Genomic DNA, 24448 nt, shown 5'->3' with positions numbered 1-24448 from the left:
CTTGGGAAGAAAGACATTTCTGGGAGGCTGGGGAGTCAGCAGGTGAAGGTGAACTGGACATAATTAAACACATACTGGTTTGGAGCCTTTGAGCCAAGGAAAGAGATCCGGGCTGGAGCTCGGGACTGAAACCAACAGCATTCTGAAGGTGGGTATAGCGGGGGAATCATGGGGACAGTACACAGTACTCAGGAGGACGCAACAATTAAGGGAGAGAGGAAGCAAGAAAAATTCGGGAAGATGTCTGAAAAATTCAGGATCAGCCAGAAAAAACAGAAGACACCAGGAGCATACCTTCTAAGTGTTTCCCAGCCTTCCCTTTGCCCTACTCGTCACTCCTTTCCAGAACCATCTGTCTAAAACACAGATCTACTCCTCATCTGAGTCTCTTGCCCCAAATCTAAAACCTTTAATGATTTTGTCCAGTGTTCAGAGCAAAATCCGAACCTCTTACTGAAGTTTCCAGTGCTCTCCCCAGCTCACCCTGATGCTCTCCCAACTCACCCCACCTGGTCCAGCCGCTCGGTTCATCTGTGATGCACATGTGTGCACGTGTTCCTAACCAGCGTCTTTCTCTTGGTGTATGTGTTGTTCTTTCTGAATATTGGCTTATGGTCTCCCTTCAAAGACCACATGCAATCCCACCTTTTCTGAGAGATCCGAATCGATCCCTGGAGTGGGGATAAATGTGCCCATTTCCCATAATCCTATACAGCAGGCATACATCCTTTAAAAACAACAAGGGACACGTGGGTGGCTCAGTCGGTTAAGCCTCTGACACTTGATCTCGGCTCAGGTCGTGATCTCGTAGGTTCATGAGTTTGAGCCCCACATTGGACTCTGTACCAACAGTGCTGAGCTTGCTTGGGATTTTCTCTCCTCCCCGCCCCCCCCCCTTCCCTCATTCTCTTTCGCTCAAAATTTAAAAAAAATTAAAAAAAAATTTTTTTTTAATGTTTTATTTATTTTTGAGACAGGGAGAGACAGAGCATGAACAGGGGAGGGTCAGAGAGAGGGAGACACAGAATCTGAAACAGGCTCCAGGCTCTGAGCTGTCAGCACAGAGCCCAATGCAGGGCTCGAACTCACGGACCACGAGATCATGACCTGAGCTGAAGTCGGACGCTTAACCGACTGAGCCACCCAGGCGCCCCCCCAAAAAAATTTTTTTTAAATAAAAACTTTAAAAACAACAAAACAACGAAATCATACGATCATCTGGTTACAAAATGAACTTTTTTCATCATAGAGAAATTAGAATATGGAAAAAGTTTGAGGTTTTTTTACTCATCCAGAAATAACATTAACGTTTAGGTACATATTCTTTTTTTTTTTTTTTTTTAACGCTTATTTATTTTTGAGACAGAGAGAGACAGAGCATGAACGGGGGAGGGTCAGAGAGAGGGAGACATAGAACCCGAAACAGGCTCCAGGCTCTGAGCTGTCAGCACAGAGCCCGACGCGGGGCTCGAACTCACGGACCGCAAGATCGTGACCTGAGCCGAAGCCGGCTGCTCAACCGACTGAGCCACCCAGGTGCCCCTTCTTTTTAGGTTTCAAAAACGTTGTAGATAAATTGGAAATTATACTGAATAGATCACTTTGTAAAGTGCTTTTTTTAACATATATTATCAGCATTTTTCGTATCCTTAGTCTTCAAAACTTATTAATGGTTGCATTCGCTCCCCTTGTGTGGGCATAATTTAATCAGTCCCCAATTACTGAATGAGAATTTCAAAAATTTCTGCCTCCCCCAGTACATTTCACCTGGTAAGTATTCAGAAGATGTTTGTTGAATTGGATGGTTATGATCAGGACAAAGCATTATCAATAGCTAGATCCTGTTCTCAATTGACTTTATCATTCAATTAACAGAAAATTTTTTAAATGGGGAAAAAACTGTTTTCCGCTTGTGTGGTAACACATATTTGCAGAATTTGTAAGCCCAATGAAATCAAATGAAACTACTGCTTCCTCCAGCCTATGGGGATCATTCCATCTTCTGCAAAGACAAATCCACGATGAAGGCAGTGATTTGGAAAGAAACAAAGAATGGACACTCTGAGCTATAGAGAATCAACTGAGGGTTGGTGGAGGGAGGTGGGCTGGGGATGGGCTAAATGGGTGACGGGTATTAAGGTGGGCATTCGTTGTGATGAGCACTGGGTGCGGTACGAGTAAGTGATGAGTCACTTTTACTCCTGGGGCGCCTGGGTGGCTCAGGTGGTTAAGCGTCCATCTTTGATTTCAGCTCGGGTCATGATCTCACGGTTCGTGAGTTTGAGCCCAGCATCAGACTCTGTGCTGACAGTGCAGAGCCTGCTCGGGATTCTCTCTCTCTCTCTCTCTCTCTCTCTCTCTCTCTGTTCCTCCCCCACTTGTGCTCTCTCTCACTCAAAATAAATAAATAAACTTAAAAAAAAAATTCTACTTCTGAAGCTAATATTGCACCGTATGTTAACTAACTAGAATTTAAATAAAACCTTAAAGAAAAAGGAAAAAACAAAGAATGTCTTAAATCTATAAGGAGACGGTTATGTTCAGAAACCTTCTACAGATTTTTAGTGTCATCTAATCTGAACATTTGTGTAAAAGCCCATGTCACCTTTTCCTGAATCTCCTTCCTTCAGTGTTTTCTCTTCACATTAAAATATATTGAAATTTTTTCAGTTGGTAAAAGCCAGTTTAATATGATTTATGTACTTGCCCACAAGAAAGTGAACTTTCCGTATCACTAATTAATATCCACCCGATGCACAGTTTTATCAGCCAAGCATAATGATTTGAGGGAGGAAGGAGAGAGAGTGGAAAAGAAAAGAATGGGACTGAGATCGAAGGTCACGATCTCCACGTCCATGAGGGCAGGAAAGGGTCTAAGGATGGACTTACTACAGGGGACCAACCACTGGACAAAAGACGCAGCCTAAAGCCATGACAGCAAGCTCCAAGGCTATGTAGGTAAAGATGCAGAGGCGGACGTTGCTGGCCCGAAGGCCAAAATCAATCAATCAATCAATCAATCAATCAATAAAAAATAATAAAAAATAAAAAATAAAATAAAAAACTTCAGCACATGAACTTTGGGAGTAAAAGAGAATGACTCCAAAATTTTACATATGACCTAGCCGCCATTTGCGTGAAAGGGCTCACACACAGCCCTGACAGGTGTTCCCCCAAAAAAACCAACTTGAAGATCTCTTCTAGATGTCTAATAACTATCAAAATTAAGAGCTCAAGGTCTAGAAGATCTAACGATGTACATTGAAACCGGCAAAACAGTGATGTCTAAATAATCATTGCAAATATGATATAATATTGTGACATTTTAAAAACTTAAATGTAAAAAAAATAAAAATTAAAGTAAAGTAAAAAAAACTACGGGCACCTGGGTGGCTCAATCGGTTTGAGCATCCGACTTCGGCCCAGGTCATGAACTTGCGGCTCGTGAGTTCCAGCCCTGCATCGGGCTCTGTGCTGACAGCTCAGAGCCTGGAGTTTCCTTCAGATCCTGTGTTCCCTCTCCCTCTCTGGCCCCTCCATCGCTCGCACTCTGTCTCTCAAAAATAAAAAATAAAGATAAAAAATTTAAGAAAGAAAAAAAAAAAAGTAAAAAAACTAAAAACTTAAACGTAATGTACAATGCAAAACGTATTAAGAGCGTTCTGAGTTCCACATATTATTTTAGGTGGAAGTGACATGCAAGTTCATGAAAGGGGACATGGAGGAGAGATAATAAATACGGCTCTGAGGGCGCCTGGGTGGCTCGGTCGGTTAAGCGTCCGACTTCAGCTCAGGTCATGATCTCACGGCTCATGGGTTCGAGCCCGCGTCGGGCTCTGTGCTGACAGCTCGGAGCCTGGAGCCTGCTTCAGATCCTGGGTCTCCCTCTCTCTCTGCCCCTTCCCCACTCGCACTCTGTCTCCTTCCGTCTCTCAAAACATAAATAAAAATATTAAAAAAAAAAAAAAAAGTACTGCTCTAAGTACTGATTACCTTGACCTTGACAATCCAAAAACGGAAAGGTTGAGGAATGCTCACATAAAAGTAACCACCAGAATTAAAAACAGGACATGAATTTGCAAACTGCTAGAGAAGACACAGTGCATACAGAAAACAGCAGTTGTTAAAAGAAAAGATATAAAAATACAGATAAAATGAGATGAAACAAGACCGTACCATTAGCTATAATGATAAATGTAAGTTACACTTCCGTATTAAAAGGAAATAACTTTCATGTGGGATTATAAAATAAGGCCCAGTGACTTTTTGCTTACAAGAGGCAGAACTAAAACAAAATGAGACAGAAATGGTCATAATAAAAGGATGATCAAAGATTTAGCAGACAACAAACAAAAAGAAGTGCCTTTAATTCATGATAATATCGGCCATATTTTATTTTTATGTGTTCACGCAACGCTTACAAAAATTAGTCATGTCATAAACCACCATAAAAACCCAAATAAATTCCAAGAAGAAACTACACAGGACTCAACGTCACAAAATACTCCACTAAAAAAATATCTAAGTCTAAATCAAACCCCAACACTTGGAAATTTAAAAGAACTTTTCAATAAGCTTTCTGGTCAGAGTAGACATCGAAACTATAGTTACACGCAATTAAAAAATAGAAAATAATGATGGGAGCACTACATACTAAATCTTAGGTGACAAAGACAAAGCTGTATTCACAGACAAGGCAAGCAGATGGGAACAGGCCTATTTTATAACTCGTAGGCTTAAGGCAACCTAAATCCAAATTCGGATGCCATTTAAATACTGTAAGCACATACAAACATACACGTTCAGAGAGAGAGAAAAGACTCTAAAATATTAAGAATAGTAATCTCCAGGTTATGGAATTTCTACTTTCTTCTGAATTTCCTAAATAAGTCTCAATGAGCATGCAGCACTTTTATAATTAGAACAAGATTAAACAAAAGCACAACAAAAAACAGAATTTACAGTCACAGGAGAGAAATAAAACATCATCTTGCCAAAATGATCAAGGCAATTAAAATTCTCTCCTTTGCTTTGACTTTCAAGCTCTAGCCTAGTGATGGTTAATACAAGCCTGTTTTTACTATAATTCAGCACAGTTCTGTCTTCTGGTCTTGTGCCTGGAAGTCAGGGTATGATGCACCGGCTGAAACCTAACCATTGTTGTCTCTTTTGGGGGAAATCAAACATCCAGACAGGTGAGCAACCAAGGGTGGCCTGGTGACGCCTATGTTTAAAAGCGAACGGTCCCGTAGGACAGCACTCACATTCTAGAGTTGGGGAAGAAACAGAAGGGCTGAAGAGAATTCCCTTTGTGGTTGTGATTGTGCACTGTTTTGTGGGGTTTCTGTGTTTTATTTTATTTTATTTTTTATTTGAGAGAGACAGACAGACAGAGCGTGCATGCATGAGCAGAGGAGAGAGGCAGAAGGAAAAAGAGAGTGGATCCTAAGCAGGCTCCACGCTCAGTGCAGAGTCCAAGATGGGGCTTGATCCCACAACCCTGGGATCATGACCTGTGTCGAAATCAAGAGTTAGACGCTCAGTCAACTGAGCCACACAGGCATATTTTAAAAACAAAATAGGTGGGAGACAATATACGTATATTATGTATGTATGTATAAATCACATATGTATATATAAATTATATTATATTTCATTAATATATTTTATTAATATATATTATAAATATATATATTATGTTTTTTTTATTTTTGAGACAGAGAGCATGAGCAGGGAGGGGCAGAGACAGAGGGAAACAGAGAATCCAAAGCAGGGTCTGTGCTGACAGCAGAGAACCTGATGAGGAGTTTGATCTCCAAACTGTTGAAATCATGACCTGAGCTGAAATCAGACCCTTAACCAACTGAGCCACTCAGGTGCCCCATAGGGGGAGATAATATTTAAAAAAAAAAGTATAAATGCGTATTTCTTCTCCTTTTCTGTCTCAACTGATTTAAAAAGCAATAGTATAGGGGCGCCTGGGTGGCTCAGTCAGTTAAGCGTCTAACTTCGGCTCAGGTCATGATCTCACGGTTTGTGAGTTTGAGCCCCGCATTGGGCTCTGTGCTGATAGCTCAGAGCCTGGAGCCTGCTTCAGAATCTGTGTCTCCCCCTCTCTCTGTCCCTCCCCCTCTCTCTGTCCCTCCCCCTATCTATCTATACAGATATAGATATATTCATATATATAACTATTATATATAATATAGATTCATATCTATTCATATATGAATAGATTCATATATATTCATATATAATGAATTCATATATATTCATATATTATATCTATCTACTCATATCTATTCATATTTTATATATCTATTCATATCTATTCATATATTCATATATTATGTATCTGTTCATATATATTCATATATATAATATATATTCATATATATAATATATCCATGTATAGTGTGTATATATATATATATATATATATATATATATATATATATTCAGGGTACCTGGGTGACCCAATCAGTTGAGCATCCAACTCTTGATTTTGGCTCAAGTCACGATCTCATAGCTGTGGGATCAGGCCCCGTGTCAGGTACCATGCCGAGAGCATGGAGACTACTTGAGATTCTCTCTCCCTCTGTCCCTCCCCTACTCTCCACTCTCACGTGCAGGCAGTCTCTCTCTCTCTCTCTCTCTCTCTCTCTCAAAAACAAACAAACAAAAAAAACAAGATCCAACTATATGCTGTCTATAGAAGAGTTTAGTTTCAAAGTCACAAATAGGTTGAAAATGACAGAAAAAAATATACCAACAATAACCATAAGAAAGTTGGATTAGCTATACTAATATCCGACAAAGTAGATTTTAAAACAAAAAAAGTTACCAAAGGTACAGAGGACATTTCATGATGGGAAAGGGCCAATCTATCACGAAGATACAACTAGAAACATAGTATGCCCCTAACAGAGCCCTGAAACACATAAAGCAAAAACAGACCTCAACCCCCCCATTTCAATAACAGATAGAACAGCTAGGCAGAAGACCAACATGGAAACGGAAGGCGTGAACAACACTATAAGCCAACCAGACCTAACATATCTATAGACCGGTCCACCCAACACAGCAGAATACAGCGCACATGAACCAGTCTCCAGGATAGACCATGTGCTAGACCACAGAACAAAACTCCAATAATTTTGAAAGGACTGAATTCATACAAAGCACGTTCTCTGACAACATGGAATAAAGTCAGAAATTGGAGACATTCACAAATATGTAGAAAACTGGCGCACTCTTAAACAGCCTATGACTCAGAGAAGAAACCACAAAGGAAATTAGGAATTTCTTTTCGATGAATAAAAGTTAAGACACAACATACCAAAGCTTCAGGGATGCAGCTAAAGCAGGTGTAAGGAGAAATCGAGAGCTGTAAATAGATTTCGTGAAAAAGAAGAAAGATCTCGAATCACTAACCTAACCTTCTACTTGAAGACACTGGAAGAAGAGCAAACTACACCTAAAGCAAGCTGCAAGAAGGAAATAATAAAGATCAGAGTCGAAATGAATGAAATGGAGAATAGAAAAACAACAGGAACCATCAACAAAACCAAAAGCTGGTGCTTTGGTCACACAACAAAGTTGACACACCTTTAGTTAGACTGACCAAGGGAAAAAGAGAGATGATTCCAATTGCAAACATCGTGAGTGTGCTTTGTTTAAAATATATTTTCCAGGTCTTCTTTTTGCCCCAGGGAGGAATGGGTTCTAGAAAGATCTTGGCTATTTCCTTATAGCTTTTGAGCAGGTTGAAAATGTGCTCTTCGATAGTTTTGCTCATTTGGCCACCTGTTCCTGGAATAGCAAAGCAATTACTGTCTCTGCGCCTTTTCAGCTGCTTTAGATAAAAACCCGTTTTGCGCCCACCTGAGAAAATGGGAAGATCTGAGGTGCTTTTCTGTGTTGCGTTGATACAGTGTTGTCAGGTTTTCACTTGCTCCAGACTTCAAGGCAGATACAAAAGAAAATGAAAACAACTTCTATTCAATAACAGAGTGGTCAAGTGGTCTTACTCCTTTAGGGAAGAATGTTCCTCAGATTCCTGGAAGGGTGGAGAGAATGCCAGGGTTGCAGAGCAGTTACCCAGAGTGTGAGACGGGTGACTGGGCAACGTGACCTGCTTTTTCCCTTTAAGACAGAGCCACAGCCACCAGGATTCCACCGGCAGCTCTGTGAACCAGAGTCCCTGACCTTTGCTAAGCTGTAGCACATTCGTATGTGAGAGGGAGGGGTTCAATAAGTGGTTGGATTTCTCCCAGTTCCTACCACCCTTCACCCAGGTCTCCAGGTGGAAGTCCAGGAGTCAGCATTCTTGATGCCTCCTGCCTTGCCCCCCGACACATCCTGTAGACTGATTTCTCCCTCTCCCTCTCCCCTCCACTGACTTCTGTCCACCCCACAGCTGTCACCCTGGGCTAAGATACAACCACATTCCACTGGACCCTATAAGAGCTCCTAAAGACGTGTGCCTGAATCCGTTCTGGTCCCTCGGTTCCCATTTCACTGAAGATCTGTTTTTGTCATTACCCAAGACAATCCCTTCGGGGCGCCTGGGTGGCTCAGTCCGTTGAGCGTCCAATTTCAGCTCAGGTCGTGATCTCGCAGTCTACGGGTTTAAGCCCCACGTCGGGCTCTGTGCTGACAGCTCAGAGCCTGGAGCCTGCTTCGGATTCTGTGTTTCCCTCTCTCTCTCTCTCTCTCTCTGTGTCCCTCCTCCGCTCGTGCTGTCTCTCTGTCTCTCAAAAATAAATAAACATTAAAAAATTATTTAAAAAAAAATAAACCTCTTATTAAAAAAAAAAAAAAAAAAAAAGGCAATCCCTCTTGGAATAAAGCTCTAGTCTTCAGCACGGCCCACGAGGGATGCCCTGACCTGCTGGGCACCTACTCCTCCAGCTCAGGGACGTACCCTCCCATCCTTTGAAGTTTCGTGCCTCGGATACACTGAACTACTCCCTTCCTCCGAGGAGCCTTTGTGCTTGGGTTCTCTCAACCTCCTTCCCTTTGGCTGGTTGACATCAGCCTCGCAGGCTCACTCAAGCTTCCCCGGATACCTTCCCTGAGCACCAAAGCCTAGACCCCCTCTCCCTCTCAGAGCCTCTTACTAACGCCTTGTATCTTTCTTCATGAGAAAGGATTAAGGTGAAGCCAGGAACGACAGATGCAACTACTATCTCATGGCAGACATCACCTGGAATCCTCTCCACCACAGCGGTCCAAGCAGCCACTGTAGATTGACCACACCGAGGATTTTATGTTTTTCGGCTTTTGTACTTGAGCCAACCTATTCCTTAAATCTTTAATAGCCTAAGTTTTCCTCTCCAAAACTGCTTTCATACGGCTAAGCTGAATTTGCATGACAATTTAGATCCATTTCCTGGAAATGACTGTGCTTTACTAAAAACCCAGAGAGCTGAGAAGAGCCTAGTGACCTAAAAAAAAATAAAAAATAAAAAAGTACAAGTAAATCCTAAAACACTGATTGCGACTTTATGAAAGAAGGGAAGAAAAACACTAAGAAATAATTCATAAGCCTATGGGGCAAGTGTGGAAATAGGACTGTTTACTTAATCACACGAACTTTCATCTGACTGGTTTACTGTTACCCCATACGATGTTTTCAGAGTGCTGAATGCCACGGTGCATCTAAATGCACTTCAATTACAACATTAACAGCTAATATTTACTGGACAAATTTATTATGTACCAAAGATCGTCTAACAGCTTTTCACACGCTAACACATCCAATCCTCACTAATAACTCTAAGAGGTAGGTACAATTATGATCACTCTCGTCATACAGATGAGGCAACTGAGGCACGGGCAAAGCAGCAGACAAAAATTGAGTTATTTTCAGGCAGGGGGCACCTGGGTGGCTCCGTCAGCTAAGCATCGGACTCTTGGTTTCGGCTTAGATCATGAGTTCAAGGTTTGTAGGATCAAGCCCCGTGTCAGGCTCTGTGCTGACAGCATGGAGCCTGCTTGGGATTCTCTCTTTCCCTCTCTCTCTCTCTCTCTCTCTCTCTCTGCCCCTCCCCTGCCCATGTTCTCTCCCTCCCTCTCTCTCAAAATAAATAAACATTTAAGAAAAAGATATTCTCAGGCATGCTAGAATTCAGAACGGTTAACTCTCTCATACTTTTTCTTGTGTGTACGTTCCCTGAGCAATACGCGTTCAAGAGGCTTCAAAATAAGGGAAGAGAACAAAATAGAGAAAGACAGCAATCCAAGAAAATGCTGAGCCATGGCAGAGAAAGGCAGGGGGCAGGGCCTGGTGGGATGGGGCAAGATGACAGTGGCTCTAAGAAGTAAGGGGATGTCACGGAACCAAGAGCTTGGTAATCGCACTAGAGAATGAAACCATGTTATTTTTTGTTCCTGTAAAAATGAAAGGGAAGTAGTTTCCAGAAAAACAAAAGCAAAAAAACTGTAATTGATACATAAGAAAACAGGGCAACTCTGTTGAGAGGGTAAATTTATGCTATGTAGTTTTGTGTGTGTGTGTGTGTGTGTGTGTGTGTGTGTGTGTGTGTGTGTGTTTTACCGCAGTTTAAAAACAAGCAGAGACGAAAGCCGGGAGGATACACTGGTCTGAAGGGGGGATGTAGGGGCGCCTGGGTGGCTCGGTCGGTTAAGCGTCCGACTTCGGCTCAGGTCACGATCTCACAGTCTGTGAGTTCGAGCCCCGCGTCGGGCTCTGGGCTGATGGCTCGGAGCCTGGAGCCTGCTTCCGCTTCTGTGTCTCCCTCTCTCTCTGCCCCTCCCCCGTTCATGCTCTGTCTCTCTGTGTCTCAAAAATAAATAAAAACGTTAAAAAAAAAAAAAAATTTTGAAGGGGGGATGTGGCTATTAGTGGGGAAATTAGCCAGTACCGACAGGGGCAGACCACGTATGAGAAGGCTCACCTTTATAAAGAGAGCTTGCCATCTTGTCAGAAAATCCCTCTGACAGCAGTAAGGACAAGAGAGAGAGTTCCCCAAGTCTTTCTCCATCACTGAAAGGTAAGTTCCTTGAGGGGACAGATCTTGTCTCTGGTATTAGATAAGCCAGAGTTGCCAGATTCAACAAATAAAAATATAGGACACCCAGTTAACTCTGAATTTCAGATCAACAATGAATAATATATATATATTTTTAGTATAAGTATGTCCCATTGGGGCACTTATACTAAAAAAAAATTGTTCATTCTTTATCTGAAACTCAAATTTAACTGGGCATTCTATATTTTATCTGGCAACTCTATAGAGAGCCAGTGATTATGGTGAAAGAGAAGGAAATAGAAGTAACTGGAAAAAAAAAGACAACAACAGAGGATTCAAATTTAGAGATAAAACTGCCAGACATTCCTTATTAAGTTCGCAACGTTATCTTTACTGAGCAACCCTGTTTCCTGCTGGAAGTATGTGCTGTTAAACAGAGTCAAGGAGAGCCACGGCCGAGTCGTGTCACTGGGCACGCAAAGCTAAGGTTCTGCGGGCGGTATTCCCCCACCACTGCCGCCATCACTAACCCAACCATGCGCCATGTACGCCCACCAAAGCAAAGAGAGAAAGTGAGATTGTTCCAGCGCCACCATCCCATTTAAGTTCACAAGACAAAGGCAAGACACCAGCAAAATATATATAGTCCTCACTGGTTTGCTGAGCGAAGCTGGGAAAATAATCAAATGCTCAGACTTTCCTGGAAAAGATCCCATTCACAGTAGCAACCCAAACCATACAATGCCTAGGACTCCATCTAACAACGACGACAAAAATGTACAAGGCCTATATGAAGAGATAAATAAAATTTTATCGAAAAACATTAAAAATAAAGACCAGGGCGGGGGCGGGCGGGAGGGCGTTGCCTAAGTGGCTCAGTCGGTTAAGCATCCAGCTCTGGAGTTTGGCTCAGGTCATGATCTCACGGTTCATGGGATCAAGCCCCGAGTCAGGCTTAGTGCTAACAGCGTGGGGCCTGCTTGAGATTCTCTCTCCCCCTCTCTCTTTCTGCCCCTCCCCTGCTCATGTTCTCTCTCTCGCTCTCTCTCAAAAATAAAATAAACACTGAAAAATAAATAAATAAATAAATAAAGACCTGGAATAAGTGGAGAAACTTAGAGAGGAATTGTCTTCTTATATAGAGAGAGTCAGATTCTAAATTTACTATATGAAAAGAGCAGAGGAGAATATTTTTGTAGAAGGCGTTTCAAAGCAAGACATGAAATCTAGGAACCAAAGAGAAAAAGACTGACGGATTGACTATGAAGCAATTTTTTTTTTTTTTAAATTTTTTTTTTCAACGTTTTTTATTTATTTTGGGACAGAGAGGGACAGAGCATGAACGGGGGAGGGGCAGAGAGAGAGGGAGACACAGAATCGGAAACAGGCTCCAGGCTCCGAGCCATCAGCCCAGAGCCTGACGCGGGGCTCGAACTCACGGACCGCGAGATCGTGACCTGGCTGAAGTCGGACGCTTAACCGACTGCGCCACCCAGGCGCCCCTATGAAGCAATTTTAAATTCCTCTACAATAAAAGACATACTCACATAAGCAATAACGATAGTCTGGGAGAAAATATTTGTAACTTATTACTGAAGATCACCAGTCCTAATATATAAAGAGTTCCTAAAATCAATTGAAAGGATAAACAACCTGATTAAGAAAAACAATGAGCAAAAGATATCTGGAAGCAAGTTACTAAGAGGATATACACATGGATTATCAACCTAAAGAAAAGATTAGTCAACCTCATTAGGAATCAGGGAAATGCAAATTAAGTCACTCCCGATATTTTTAGCCAAAAGATTAGCGAAAACTAAAATACGAAATACGAAATGGCAGCATTGGAGAAAGTGCGGAGAATCTGCCCTGCTCACTGTGGGTTGGGCTATAAAGTGGTCTGGCTCTGAAAAGGCAAGAGGCTCTACCAAAAATGAAGATGTGGGCATTTTGGTCTAGAAGTTCCCCTTTAGGATATCCATCCTGGGGGGAAATACATACACATATGCATGACAACACGAACGAGCAAACAAATGGGTTTGTGGAGACAGAGATTTAGCTCATTTGTAGTAACAGCAAAACCCCAAACTTCCTAAATGTCCATCATTGAGGGCACAGATACCTTTTTGTTCATCTATGTAATGAGCTGCTGTTCAAAAGAGTGTGGGAGATGTACGTGTAGCCACACAGAGAGACTCCAATTATAAATTAAGTTCTAAGGGGCACCCGGGTGGCTTAGACGGTGAAGTGACTAACTCTTGATTTCCACTCAGGTCGTGGCCTCACGGTTGGTGAGTTCAAGCCTCACGTCGGGCTCTGGGCTAACAGCGCAGAGCATGCTTGGGATTCTCTCCCTCTCCGTCTCCCTCTCCCTCTCCCTCTCTCTCTGTCTCTCTCTCAAAATAAACATTTTTTAAAAATAAAAAATAAATGAAGTTTCAAAAAAGCAAGTTTATAATAATGTGTCATGTGTGGACAGTTATGTTAAAAAAAAAACTATATGTTTTAATCTTTTTTTATGTTTATTTTTTATTTTTGAGAGACAGAGACAGACAGACAGAGACAGAGACAGAGCACAAGTGGAGGAGGGGCAGAAAGAGAGGGAAACAGAATCCGAAGCAGGCTCCAGGTCCTGAGCTGTCAGCACAAAGCCCCACGTGGGGCTCGAACCCACGAACCGTGAGATCATGACCTGAGCAAACTCAGCCGCTTAACCAACTGAGCGACCCAGGTGCCCCTATGTTTTAATCTTTATGTTTGCAAATGTACAGCATAAGCTCTGAAAAAAGGTACATAGCACATTTTTTTACTGTGGGGAGCTCTGCAGAGAAAGGCAGAATTAAGACTGTTAAAAATCAGCACCCTTAATTTTCTCTATTCGAAACAGAAATAATTTTCCTAACCGGTGGTAACATGGACTCTTTCAGAAACCATGCATGAGTCCCGGTTAAAACCATTCCAGAGGCCTGACAGAATTGCAACCATGTTTTCTAGAACTAATCGCCCCTCATACTCTCAGGAGGGCTCAACCAGAGGGGAACAGTGAGTGCTTCCCATGCAGAAGGAAATTCAAATTTAGGAATGTGAAGCAGACCCAACAATTTCACAGTAAACATGGGGAGACTGGGATGCAAGTTTGGGGTACAACCTGCACAAACGGACTCAACCTCACTTGGTTTCTGCAGAGACCAGCGGTAACGTTTACAGGACTCGGTGAGAGCCATGGATGCCTTTTGGAACAAGTTAAAAAGCTGCACATTTGGTAATGTTGTTAGAAAACTGAAAATGTTTTCCCCGTAATTTACATGGGGGAATTGCTACATGCAAAAATCTGTAGTTAAATAGGTGGAGGAAATGGAGAAGAAAAATAAAGGGCAAGGGGAAATGTCTCCCTCATGAAAGTGTTTGTTGGAGAGGTGGGTGGTATTTTGAAATTTTGTTCTTTTTTTTTTTTTTCCCCCAATTCAAGTTGTGCTCTCCGGCATTTTTTCCTGTAAGGACAAGTATTATGCTTGGCCCTGCTCCAAAAGTGCTGGCTAAAATTCCTGCAACATTTTCTTCTCGAAATTCAACTCCCAGCAACACCAAAAATTCATTTGTATTTCAGAATTTCCAAAAACCTAAACATAAGGAAAGGGGAAAAAAATCAAAATCAAATAAAAGATGGTCAATTATAAACTGTCCCATATCTGAAGACCTTTCTTTTCTTTTCTTTTCTTTTCTTTTCTTTTCTTTTCTTTTCTTTTCTTTTCTTTTTTCTTTTCTTTTCTTTCTTTCTTTCTTTCTTTCTTTCTTTCTTTCTTTCTTTCTCTTTTTTTTTAAATATTTATTATTGAGAGAGAGAGAGAGAGAGAGAGAGAGAGAGAGAGAGAGAGAGAGACAGAAGGGGAGGAGCAGAGAGAGAGCAGGGCAGAGGCTTCCAATCAGTCTGCACTGACAGTAGAGAGCCCGATGCGGGGCTCGAACCCATAACAGTGAGATCATGACCTCCACCGAAGTCACTTAACCAACTGAGGCAATCAGGGTGCCCCCCGAAGACATTTCTTTCATTCTTTTTTTTTTTTTTTAATTTTTAAAATTATTTTTACTTTTTTATTTTTGAGAGGGAGGGAGGGAGAACAAGTGGGGAAGGGGCAGAGAGAGGAAGACCGGATCTGAAGCAGGCCCTGTGCTGACAGCAGAGAGCCCAATGCGGGGCTCAAACCCATGAACCACGAGATCCCAACCTGAGCCCAAGTCAGCCACTCAACGGACTGAGCCCCCCAGGCGCCCCAAAGACATTTATTTCCATAGGACCTTTTACATTCCGGTTCGACTCTTCAGTCTAAACAAACCAACAAACAAACCTCTCTAGTAAGGTCACTGTGACAACAAAGGGGAATCAGCTCAAGTTCTCTCCCTGGGAGTCCCCGTATCTGTTACAGCAGGAGCTGTATCAGTCAGGATCAGCCAGTTCTGCTGAGGCAACAAAGAGCCCCAAGATCTCCAAGGTTCAAAACCGCCCCAAGTTTACTCCTTGCTCTTGCAAGTCAATGGGGTGTCCTGATCGTCCCAGACCCAGGCTGACAGAGCGGTCACCATCGCCAGCCTTGTGGTCACCACACAAAAAGGAGAGCGAGAACTCTGGAGACTCCACAACCAGCAAGGAAATGTGGAGTGTCGCAGTTATGTTGTTCTTGATACAACCCATTGGCCAGAACTAGTCACACAGTGGCCTCACCTGTGACAGACATCCAGGAGCACCCTTCTCTCGTGCCCAGGGTAAGGGGGAACTACAATTATTTGAAGAACGGCAACAAACAATAAATAGCCAACAGCTTTTCAAAACCACTAGAAAGGAGACTAGAAAATAGGCTGAGTTTTTTAAATGTGATTTTATCATCAAAATGGATGTACTATTATTCTGAATTCCCTCTGGCTGGCAATACTTCCGCGACAAGCTCCAGGTTGAGAAACCCTTTATCCCCATCAGGGTTGTCTTTACAAGTTTAAGTTTGTGGCCCAAATCCATAAACCATCCTACCTTCTGTGAGTGTTTCCTGGGAAGTGAAAAATAAACTTTCTATATTTTAATTTTTGATAGATTTTTGCTTCTCAAGAAAGGAAGTATGACTAATTAGGAGGTCGACTGAATTAGTGAGGGCATCAACCTTTTCCCGTTTTACCTTCTTATTTTGGCATAACAAGATGCCCAGCAAGAGAAATGTCGAGTGTCGAGTGTTTATATATATAAACAAATAAAATCAGAAATGTGATTTGCCAGTTCAATCAAATGTCTAAACGGGAAGTGGGCAGCTATCAATCACCTAAGACATCATGCTGGCTTACTTAATGCAGAATTTCTGTTGTCTAATAAGCAGTTTCAACCTGCTAACTTGCATTATTTATCAAGTACGCAATGTACTGTTGCCGAATTCATTGGTCAAGACAGCCACTGAGAATGTGCCATCTCATTCCCGAACTGAGTGGATTTTCCCCTCGTGTTGCAAGAATTCTGTAGACTTATGCCATCGGACTGTTTTCTCGTTTTTCACTTGTCTTGACCCGCTCAACAACGCGGCCGGCTATCTCTCCGAGTAGATCACCGGAAGGGAAATTCAACATCATAGATTTGATTCTGACATTGGCTCGCGCTCAGTGTAGGTTCCCTCAGAAGCATATGCTGAGAAAAGAACTCAAATGCGAACAATTTTAAGGGAATGGGGAAGTGATATAGGGAAGAAGAAATAGGAAATAAATGGCATGTTTCAAGCCAATTACCACTCTGGGCAACTGGGCTTAATCCCACTGGGGAAGTCTCAAAACCCATGTAGACACATTCTTTAGATTTACCCACCCTGGCAGGTGAGGGGGCTGGGGTATTGATACACCTGTCAGTCATTACTTAGGCTGCTCCCAGGAAGCACTGGTTCATGGGCAGCAAGGTGGCCTACAGGCCAGAAGAGTCCTCAAGCAAAGAAATGCAGCTGCTGGAAGTCAGAAGTCGGGCCAGCGTGCACTGCAGTGGTGAGGATGAAGGGATACAGGCGAGGGCACAACATTTGCTATAGCTGTTAACTCACTGATAATGGCCACCAGCTCTGAGTCTAACTTCAGCCAAATGCCTTGTTATTGGTCACTAGAAGAATCCCACTGAGCGACACACGCCCATATTTCTAACCTAACCGTAGTTAAAATAGCAGAGAACCAAGATAGTTATTTTTAATATACTTAGGACGAGTAAAACTAGTGACAAACCAGAAAGAAAAGATTAGAATTCACAAAACTCCAGTTACACAGCAAAAGCAACATTTCCCAAAGTGAAAAAAAGGTTCCCAGGCCAAAAAATAAAAAGGCTCGGGAACACTCCCTCCAAACTCAACCACGACATCTGACTTGACTGTCTTCTCAGCTTTTGTCACGACCAGACACGATGTATTCTTTATTTCATGTACAGATTTACTTGTTTACTGGTTGCTTCATATCATTTGATTGCTTCCTAAGTTATAGAACACAGACTCAAAAGCTGGAAAGGGGAGTTAATATGGCTTATAAGAAGTATTAATGTCTTATATACGTCTTATAAGACGGCAAATTTATTTCTGAGTTTCAAGATGGAGATCCAGCAGCTGGGCCACTGATGGGTGAGGTGTATTTAAAATTTACAGTCAGGAGCCCAGCTTCTCTGACACACCAGAAAGTGGGGTGCTCTAACAATTGTCCAGACCTGTAATGGGTTCTTCTGAGACATGGGGTATTCCTCATTGTGAATGCAGAGTTCTGATCTAAGGAGGGGAGCCTCGCTCCTAGAAAACCCTATGTCCAACACTTGGTTCTTGCACAATATCCCATTAAAGAATGGTTATTGAATTCATTGTTGGAGTCTCCATTTAACAAAAGAATTCTGAATGTGATTGGCCATTTTAAAAATTAATTCGAAAACTGTTTAGCAGTATCTACTAAAGTTGAACATATAAGTAGCCTATGACCCAACACTTCAACTCTTGAGACTATAACCAACAAAAATGAACACATGTGTTCACCAAAAAAACCCATATAACAGAATCCATAACAACGCTATTTGTAACAGCCCTAAAAGGAAAGCTACTCAAATGGCCCCAAAAGGAAAAGAATAAGTAAAGAGTGGCATATTCACATCATAGAACACTGTATGGCCAAAACAATGATCACACACACAATAACATAGACACAAATACAGTGTTGAATGGAAGAAACCTGATAGAGAAGACTACATACTATGTGATTCCATTTAATTAAGTTCCAAGAACATAAAAACTATCTCTGATGTTAGAAGTCAGGAGAGTGGTTACCCCGGGGTGGTGTGAATTCAGGATGAGGCATAAGGTGAGTTTCTGTGGTTTTGGCAACATTCTATTTCTTGATCTAGATGTTGGTTATTATTTTAGTTTCCATACCAAATTACCACAAACTTGAATGTTTAACACAATAGAAATGTATCTCTCCCAGTTCTGGAAGCCCGAAGTCAGAACTCAAGGTCTCAGCAGGACCAGCTCCCCGCTGAAGGCTCGAGGGGACAATCCACTTCTCGGCTCTTCCAGCTACTGGTGGCCCCAGCTGTTCCTTATGGCTGGAACTCCCCCTTCTCTGCCTCTGTCTTTGTGTGGCCTTCTCCTCCATGTCTGTGTCTTCTCTCCTGTCTCTTATAAGGACATTTGCCATTGGATTTAGGGCCCACCTGGGAAATCCAGGACGATCCCATCTCAAGATCTCTTATCTAATTATATCTCCAAAGACCTCCCTCCAAATAAGGTCATATTCACAGGCTTCCAGGGACCACCAGTCAACCCATTACAGGGTGTGAAATTTTAGCCAGCAATGCATGCATGCACTTTTCTGGTTATATGCTACACATCTGTGAGGAATTTTTTTTTAAGTCAGCTTACAACTTTTTAGAGATAGATTTGTTAGGGCACCTTGGGGGGCGCAGTCAGTTGAGCCCCTGACTCTTGATTTCAGCTCAGGTCATGATCCCAGGGTCATGGGATGGAGCCCCGTGTTGGGCTCCGCTCGCTGGGCATAGAGCCCGATTGGGATTCTCTCTCTCTCCCTCTGCCCCACTCCCCCACTCACATGTGTACACACACTCTCTCTCTCAAAGAAAAAAAGCACTTTAGAAATACACTTGTTCTGGGGCGCCTGGGTGGCTCAGTCAGTTAAGCGTCCGACTTCAGCTCAGGTCATGATCTCGCGCTCACAAGTTTGAGCCCCACGTCGGGCCCTGTGCTGACAGCTTGGAGCCTGCTTCGGATTCTGTGTCTCCCTCTCTCTCTGCCCCTCCCCTGATTGCACTCTGTGGGTCTCTCTCTCTCTCAAAAAGAAATACACATTAAAAAAAATAACAAATACGTAAATAAATAAAAGAAGTACACTTGTTCACCCACCATGAGGTATCTTACACACATCTAACAAAAAAGACGACCCCTGGCATTTTGTTGGCCACACGCCCACAGAGTTTTGTCTTCTCACAACATCCCATCCCCCTTCTGATCTTAGTCGAATATACAGAAACTTCATAGCAACTCACATGTATGGTTTTATCAAGTGACTTTCCCCCACCTTCTACTGCCCAAAGTGATGACATCCTTTAGCAAATTACAAGGCAGGGGCCATCCGAGAGTCTGGGCTCTGCACCGTGTCAGCTCAGAGAACCGGGCTGTAATTTTAGACAGATGTTAGTGAACTTGGGGATTCCTGGTGTGTGGACGTGTGCCTCCAACCCCAGATGGCAGGGAAAAGAGCCAGGACTCCTCACCCAGATGACCCAGAAAACGTTTCTTAATGAATCGTCCAGCGTGACTCACGCTGGCTCCCACATCTGGCAGATCTGGGTTACATCACTCACGGTCCTCAGTGTCCTGCGGGTTCCTGGGAACATGCCGCCCAGAGTCAAGTGCATCAGCTGCAGCGGCCGGCTGTATTCACACGCCTCTCTGCGTCATCCTGATGGCCACACGCTATGGGGCGGCTCCAGAGAAGGTGCCACCCCCCCACCCCAAGAGGCCACCTCCTCTTACTTTCCCATGGGCCTAAGAAGTCACCATGGAAGAAAAATGCCATGCCCGGAGGTGTCCAGGACAGAAGTGCATTCTCTGCTTTTCTACACTAACATCTCTGGCACCGTATCCCAACTGCATTAGCTTGTGTTAATCTGGAGAAGGGGGAAAAAAAAAAACAACACAAAACCCAACACACACACATAAAAACTTGGGCCATCCATACTCCTCGAATAGGCTCAGAGGAGGGGAGAAACAAACTGTACAGTATAAGCTTTGAAAGGATTCAGAAGATATATGATAAACAGCTCGTGGCAAGAGGCAAGGAGGTGACAATTTTCAGGGGGACAGGGACCTCTGGCACTCTGTTCCACTAGACCAAGTCCTGCTGTGTTCCCTCTATCACTTACAACGTCCCCAACACTCTCTAACAATCTGCCTGGCACCACATTCTTGCTTTATTAACTACGTATCCTGCAAGATCTTTATTTTGCATCCTTTTATTTACTGATCAGAACTGCCCTGAAGGCTGCTTCTGGGGCACCAGATCTCCCAGTAGCGCCCTATGGGGAAGTTCTTCATCCTCCTACTCATTACTAGAACATGACACAGTTCACATTCGTGAACTACAAGCCTCCCTTGTTCCACATCAATCCCCCCTGCTCATTCAGAGCATGTTACAGCTGGAGGGGATATCTTCTTTTAATCATTAATTTCATTCTTTATGGATCAGATGCTGATCCATATTCTAATTTTGAAGACCAGAAAAAAAAAAGGGGGGGGGGAGGGGGGGAGAAGAAAAGGCTATGATTCTGACAAGTGAAGTAATTCATCATCCCTGGCTAGATAATGACATACACGAGTATGACCCAGGTCTCCTCATTCTTGGATTCAAAATTACATCATGCAGCCTCATGAATTTAAACAAGCAAAAAAGTCAATTAGAAGACTTTCAAGTTTGAGCTGAGATTTACAAATCTGTAGATACGTTCTAAAGAAATAATCAGAGGGGACGCCTGGGTGGCTCAGTCGGCTGGGCGTCCGACTTCGGCTGGGGTCACGATCTCACAGTTCATGGGTTTGAGCCCCTATCGGGCTCTGTGCTGACAGCTCAGAGCCTGGAGCCCGCTTTGGATTCTGTGTCTCCCTCTCTCCCTGCCCCTTTCCCGTTCACACTTTGTCTCACTTCGTCTCTCTCAAAAATAAATAAAGATTAAAAAAATTTTTTTTTACAAGAAAGAACCAGAAAGAAGACATAAAGAGAGGGGTGAAGAAAACATTTATTTACGTGTGGTCATTTTCCTGGGTGCACATTAGACTTGCCTGCAGGCCTTCCAACCCCCACGCCCAGGCCAGGCCTCAAAGCAAATGAACTCAGAGTCTCTGGACGTAGGGTTGAGTTGTCAGCACGAAACCAGGTGACTCCAACGGGCAGCACCACTGATTTACTGGAGTTTAGGCCAAAACAGATGTGCAGACACCATAACCAGAGTTCTCAAAAGAAGAAAAAGGAAAGAAAAGAGGAAGAAAAGGAGGCAGGAGGAGTCATTTGTATGACTTCAATCTACTTTGTTCATCTCTCTGTGCTTTAGCGGGGGAATCAGATGTAGGGTCAAACTGAGAAGGTCTACACCGGCAATCTCAGTCCAAACAAGGCCAGCTTCCCCCACCAAGCTGATTACCACTGAGGCATGTAGGCAACAGGTGAGGGGAGAAGGAAACAGAGCAAGCAATCAAGTCCTGTCCTCTGAGGGTAGTCACACACTGTCATTATACTGTCTTTCTCTGTTTTCTTGTCTTTTTTCTTTTTTTTAAGGAGTCCATTACATATGACCTGGCAATTCCATTTATGGGCGCATATCCAAAAGAATGGAAAGCAGGGACCCAAAGAAATATCTGTATGCCCACGTTCACAGCGACATAATTCACAACAGCCAAAAGGAGGAAGCAATCCATCTACCTGTGCACAGATGAATGGATAAACAAAATGTGGTATATCCATACGATGGAATATTATTTGGCCTGGAAAAGGCAGGGTATTCTGACGCAGGCTCCAACATGGATGAACCTCGAAGATGTCATGCTGAGTGAAATAAGCCGGCCACAAGGGTCCAATACTGCGCTTACATATGGTACTTTGAATAGTCCAATTCATAGAGACAGAAAGGGGTATGGTGGCTGCTGGGGGGCTGGGGAGAGGGGAAATGGAGAGTTAGTGTTCAATGGGTACAGAATTATTAATGCTACAGATAGTAGCACTAGCAATAGAACAAAATGGATATACTTAATACCACTGAAATGTACTTTTTTGAGAGAGAGAGAGAGAGTGCATGCATGTGAGTAGGGGAGGGGTGGGGGGGGGGAGAGAGAGAGAATTTTAAGCGTGGAGCCTGATGGAGGACTCAATCTCATGACCACGATATCATCATGACCTGTGCCTAAATCAAGAGTCAGACGTTTAACTGACTGAGCCACCCACGTGTCCTGAAATGTACCTTTAAAAATAGTTAAGGGGGTATATTTTGTTATGCGTATTTTAACACATTTTCAAAAATAAAAAAAATAAAAAATAAAAAATAAAAAAGAGCCCATGTCATGTCCCTCATTTACTTCTCTCTGGTGTTCACGGCAGTTGCTAAAGACAAAATCCCAAAGGCAGAGATATCGTCTGTTAAACTGCGAAGCCTGAGGTCAGTGTCCAACATACCCCAGGCCCCTGGAATCTATCTGGCAGGCCTGGCTGACTCAACAAAGAGTTATAAAGCCTCACAAATCCCCCAGGGCACGTGGAGGCCCGGCTGGCAGGCCTTGCGTTCCATGTTATGTAACAAGCAGGTTGCCAACTTTCAAACAACACGAGGTGAATTCCGATGTGCTCCACGTCTGGGATCAGCCAACTGGTGATTAATTCCCAAATAACTCCATATGGGGCCTAGTCCTAATTCCCAGATGCAGTAGTCCCACCTAATTTGTGAGTTGAGAAATCTCAGGTCTTCTCTTTGATAGGGATCGACTCAAACGTATTTTGAAAGAGGGGCTTATCTTTCTTCTTTTCCCTCCTTTCTGCTCAGTATTCTAGAGGCAAAGAAAAACCCCAGCAAGAAGAAAATGCCTCTAGCGACTGCTCGGAGCTGCCTGGCAATCCGAAGCTTTCAAGCGAGTAAGGTTTCTCCTTTACGGACATCCCTGAAACAGGCAGAAGAAAAACATGGCAGGTGTTCTCTGGTCAGTGATCCTAACTCATTCCCTCAATCAGTCTGTGATGATCCTATACAGGGAATGACATATGAAGATGTTTTCTAAGGGAAGGCACGTCAGCCCTAGAGGCGGGTCACCAAGCACATGTGTCTGAGCTCTGGCCAGGTGTCTAAATAAACCCGGGGCCCCACAACAGCTCTCCCACTCGGCCGAGAAAGTCTGTCCCTATGATTCACCATGAAGCCCAAAGTTTAGCAGCTGGAAGAATGTACACTTTCCTCTTTCTTAAGAGTTTGCAAATTAACAGTTCTGCCAGAAGCCAATCATTCAATGGGAGTTGGATTAAGTCCTTGGACACCCTTCCACTGAGCTCAGACAGACACAGGAAAACACTCACTGGTTTCTTTGGCATAAAGTTCTGCAAAATAAAAGAAATTTCTCTAAATGTGAGTAATAACAGAAAAGGCGGGAGGCTCTTGTTCGTGGAGGGAAAGGGAAATCTACCTTGAATGGTGTGACTCGTGTATTCTGAGGTCTAACTTGTGCTCGTATACGTTTTTTTCTATGTAGGTATTTAGGAATACATGCCACAATACTCTTTAATATACAACATACAACTTTGGGGACTCTGGATGAGAGCCTGAAGGGTGAGGGTTTCCTGCCTCTGAATCGCCACCACCTTCCCTGCTCCTAAAGCACAGCCTGTCAGTCAACTATAGTCCTCGTTACATGTCTGGATTCAAAATGCTATCTCCCTGCCTCTCCCTACACTCGTGTTTGCCCCCATCTGATTGTCCTCAGGTGGAAAGGAGAAGACCCCCTGGCTCACAGTTGCCACTCATGCTTCATGATTTCTACAAGGCTCTCTGGAGTCTATGGATCCAGGAAGTTCACGAAGTTCATGGACAGCAGTATCCCAGCGGCACACTGGTAACGACCTCCGGTCAAAGTCATCTTCTCATTAAGTCTTGGGGCGCAGACATAAGGCTAGCAAACTACGTATGGCCACAGGAGGAAAAAAAGGTGTGTTTTCCACCATTACTTCCTTAAAGGCATGCCAAGCACCATATGTAAGTTAATAATAGTCTATCCCTTCCTTTGCCCTTAAGAGAGAATTCAGCTCATGCAGTCCCACCATCACTATATATAAAGTGTTCATTATATACATAGCCCAACACTAAGATAATATACTCTATTCCAAAACACTGCCAAGACTCTGAGAGCATCTTCTGGCACCCTGAA

At 43.1% G+C, this 24448-nt stretch overlaps 1 protein-coding gene across 14 annotated transcripts in view; it reads right to left on the bottom strand.

The window, feature by feature from the left end:
* Positions 1-24448, bottom strand: part of PITPNC1 (phosphatidylinositol transfer protein cytoplasmic 1) — a 274896-nt gene that overhangs the window by 156990 nt on the left and 93458 nt on the right. Inside the window, exon 1 of one of the 14 annotated variants that reach the window (XM_058705662.1) lies at positions 21969-22025. The exons of the other annotated variants lie outside the window; for them this stretch is intronic. Within the exon in view, the coding sequence (XP_058561645.1) occupies positions 21969-22010 (42 nt within the window). The 5' untranslated portion in view covers positions 22011-22025. Of the gene's footprint in view, positions 1-21968; positions 22026-24448 lie in introns of those variants that run through there. 14 annotated transcript variants of the gene reach the window in all.

Source organism: Neofelis nebulosa, chromosome 16, assembly GCF_028018385.1.
Source record: "Neofelis nebulosa isolate mNeoNeb1 chromosome 16, mNeoNeb1.pri, whole genome shotgun sequence".
Taxonomy (NCBI): domain Eukaryota; kingdom Metazoa; phylum Chordata; class Mammalia; order Carnivora; family Felidae; genus Neofelis; species Neofelis nebulosa.
This window is presented reverse-complemented; position numbering and strand designations above follow the sequence as displayed.